The sequence below is a fragment of the Carassius auratus genome, linkage group LG28B (assembly GCF_003368295.1).
Source record: "Carassius auratus strain Wakin linkage group LG28B, ASM336829v1, whole genome shotgun sequence".
Lineage (NCBI taxonomy): Eukaryota > Metazoa > Chordata > Actinopteri > Cypriniformes > Cyprinidae > Carassius > Carassius auratus.
Genome location: NC_039293.1, coordinates 5,351,800 through 5,355,774, shown reverse-complemented (window position 1 = coordinate 5,355,774; position 3,975 = coordinate 5,351,800). Strand labels below are relative to the sequence as shown.

Genomic DNA, 3,975 nt, shown 5'->3' with positions numbered 1-3,975 from the left:
TCAGGGCTGATATTTCACGGTCCCTCTGGTCCTCTGGTTGCTCCTCTGGGATCTTCAGTGGTTTTGCCCTGTTATGTTGATGAACTCTTATCAATGGAGGATCTGGAGGTGGAATGGAGAAGAGCAGGCTCAGAGACTCTGGTTCATCTGTATCAAGATGGTGAGAGTCGACCAGAGTCCCAGCAGCAGGATTATCATGATAGAGCTCATTTCTTTACTGATCAGATTCAACATGGAAACTTCTCCCTCCGTCTGGACAATCTGACAGCTGAAGATGAGGGAAAATACACCTGTAAAGTTCACAGTCAAAATGATTCTGGAGAAACTGTGGTTCAAATAAAGCATGGTGAGTGAGAGCCACCTGAATTCTGTTGAAAAAAATGTACTTTATGGAATTTAACCATGAAGATAAACTTATTCTTCCAGCGCGTTTGCTAGTATCAGGATCAAATGTGTCTATATCTGCGTCTGTTGGTGAGGACGTCACTCTGAACTGCTCTGTGGACTCTCACATCACACCTGAACACATTGAAGAGGTTTCATGGAAGAAAACAGATGAAGATGAAGATATTCTAGTTCTTCTGTACCAAAACAATCAGACTTTATCAGATTCATCACATGAGAGATACAGAGACAGAGTCGAGTTCTTCACTGCAGAAATCCCCAAAGGAAACTTCTCTCTCAGACTGAAGAGTGTCAGAACGGAGGATAAAGGAGTTTACATGTGTAAAGTGTTTTCTGGTGGACTTTCAGCCAATGCAACTGTAGAACTGGAAAGACTGGGTGAGTACCAGATATTATTATTATATATTTTGTTTATATTCCTATTTACTAAAATAATAATGGTACACTTCCCCTCGCAACACAGTGCACACTAAGATCTTGACATTATTTAAAAAATATTAACTCTTTATGGTCAGAGATAAGGCAATATATACACCATGACTCCTTTACTGAGTAACTGATGTCTGTCTGACAGGTTTCTCTGTTTCACACATAATGGTGTTGATTCTCTGTATTTTGGCTTCTGGTTCAGCACTTCTGCTCTGTTTTATTATCTACTGCAGAACACCTATTAAAGGTAAGTGTGTAACAAAAATAATATTTAAATGAATATTAGGCTACTCAAAGATAGAAAAAAAATCACTGATAGTTAATGTAATCCCATAACTTTAAATAAGCCAGATGTTACTATATAAAGAGGATCTAAAGAAAGTTGTATTAGATATTATTTTACACACCTGAAAAGACACTAGTATCACAAAACAGTTGATCATCTGAAGATATCTGTAAATGCAGCTCCCTTGTTTTTTGTTGGCTGCCGTCCAGTGCTACGTCGTTTAATTAGAAAATGCATTTGTGCCCATTTGTGCCCCCATGGGCGTGCTGGTCTAAAAAAGAGGTGTGTTCAGGCACACTGTTGGCATATTGCTATTTTAAGGAGCTGAAAATAGACTGTGTCATAGACCAACTCAAACCTAGTCTAAAGTCTGGCGCAATGTTTTCTCTTTGTTATTTAAAGAGCGTGTCAGTATAGGCGGGTCCACAACATGCGTACATGCTGCTTATTAAACACAGGGACGCACAGCAGCACACAAACATGGCAAATATAAAAAATCAAAGGATTGCATGTCACAATGGATAGTCATCGCATTTATCAGAATTAGGCTATTTACTCGCACACAAGCAGCTCAGTTTCATCTCGGAGATGCGTTCTGTCTTTGCGCTTGCCAAATTCCACCATGTAAATAGCAAATCCGTCATGGCATGAGCACAACTGTCTCTTAAAGGGAATGGAAGATGAGACTCTGATTGGTTTATTGCATGTTACACCCAAAAAACACCCATTACACATTAAGAGAATAGGGAAAACTCGTTTAGACCATGCACCCGGGCGCGACAAACTTTTTTGCCGTCGTTAAAGTAGCAAAAATGGATTTGGACACGCCCTGAGTGCACCTGCGCCATGCACTTTACACTTTGCGTTTAGATCATTAAAATAGGGCAGTTATAGTTTAACTGTTTTAAAGTCTGAGCTTATTTTATCATTTTTAGCTACAGATTACCTAAATAAAGTGTATAAACATTTCAAAACATTCAACTTACATCATCACAAACTTGTATTGTATAATGGGCTGCTGCACACAAATAACATGCAGATCCTCCACTCATGTAACAGAGAATATGCCCCTAACCAAAAAGTTTGCATATACACTAAAGCTCCATTGTATGACAATCACGTAACACTGAATGGCATATTTACATAGACACGACAAACATGAATGTAACCGTAGAGAATTCACAACACAGCCTTTACAGGAAAATATCAGACCAAGCACTATAGCAACATGAGGGCTACTTAAATCAAACACTAAGAGTCACATGACAAGAACAAGCCAATAAGCAAACAACTGAAAACAACACGACAGGACAATAACCAATGAGAACAAGACAAATGAACAAGACAACCAATCAGAATATGACACATACAATAGGCAGGACACCATGAGGATAAGGGAAAACACATGACAGGAACATGAAACCAGGCAAAATATCAAAAGACATGAAAACCTAAACTAAAAACAAAACCCAAACCCCACGCTACAGTGATAAGTTACACAAGTTTAAACATAAGTATGTTGATTAGTTTGTGTTCAACTCCATATGGATTAGAAGTAAACCTCAACCCTGGTTTTATGTATTATTGGACTAAGCTTCTCAGGAGGGTTTTTGTTTGTTTTCTGTATGTATCTCTTTGTTTATTGAACGCAGTCAATGCCCATTTTAGGACTTATAAACGTTTAATTTCTCTTGATAAAATAGTCATTAAATATTTCATTTTAACTTCATCTACCATGTGACTGAATTGAGTTATTTTGTCTTCTCTCTCCACACACAGTCTTTCGACTTCAAATGTTTCTAGTTGTCTGTCCAAATATGATCATGTTTCTTGCTTTTGTCTTCTGGGGTGTTTCTGAAGGTGAGTGTTTCGATCTAAATTGTTATCAATACATTATGATTAGGGTGACCATACCTCCCATTTCTTCCCAGGACAATCCCGTATTTCAGCTCTTTTTTTTACTGTCCCGAATTTAGAAGAAAAAAAAACATGTTTTGTCCTGAATTAAAAAAATATATATTTATGACTGTTTGATCAGCAATCTGTAGAAGTGTCCTGTCACGGACAGCCTAATTAAAGGTAAGTAATTACCATCCAATTACAATTCGCATTTTTTAGTGGTATATTATTTACAATAAGTGCAAATAGCTATAGATTCCATTTACATCATGTTAAAATAGCAGGATTTTCTGCTATTTATACTACTTATTGCAAATAATGACAAATATCTGCACCTCAGTGTAGTACATTTATAAAACAGTATGCAATAATATCTCATTAAGTATAAATTGTAATTTTAATTCAAATTATTAAATGGATGCCTCCCTTATTGGGACAATAAAGCCCTCCCTACACATACCCTAACCCTATCCGATACTCTATTTCCTTTTCAATGAAAGTAAATGATTTTCTGATGTGATTTGAAATTTGAAAAGGGAGAAAAAAAGTTTGCCAAAAAGCAGATTCAAACCTGGGTTGATCACATCAAAATGAATACAACATGTTTTCCAATCTGCACCACTGCAGCTAACAAGTGTTGATTGTTTTTTGTAATGTTGAATGCGGAGTTAGTGTAAATAGACACTCCTTACGTTATTCATTCGGCCTTAAAATAAATACCTGTCTGTCTCATTAATGTTAATCAAACAACAAAAGATGTTAAAGTATACATTTTAAAACTACTGTTAGAAAAACAAATGTATATAATATGTGATGCGATCTGGGAAAACCCTTTTTCTAAAATTAGGGTTTAATTCAGTTATTATTCTATAACATCTTGTCTATCATCTAAAACATACTGACAAAATTCACTTGTTTAGTGCAGAAAAATAGCGATTTATTGCAGCAAACAGAAA

At 36.3% G+C, this 3,975-nt stretch overlaps 1 protein-coding gene across 1 annotated transcript; it reads left to right on the top strand.

Moving 5' to 3' along the window:
- Positions 1-1,459, top strand: LOC113067560 (butyrophilin-like protein 2; the record flags this gene model as incomplete). The annotated part of the gene is made up of 3 exons (XM_026239932.1): positions 1-346; positions 427-783; positions 980-1,459. Coding segments are annotated over 3 exons (837 nt in total), but the record flags the coding sequence as incomplete, so codon positions are not given.
- Positions 1,460-3,975: the final 2,516 nt, after the last annotated feature.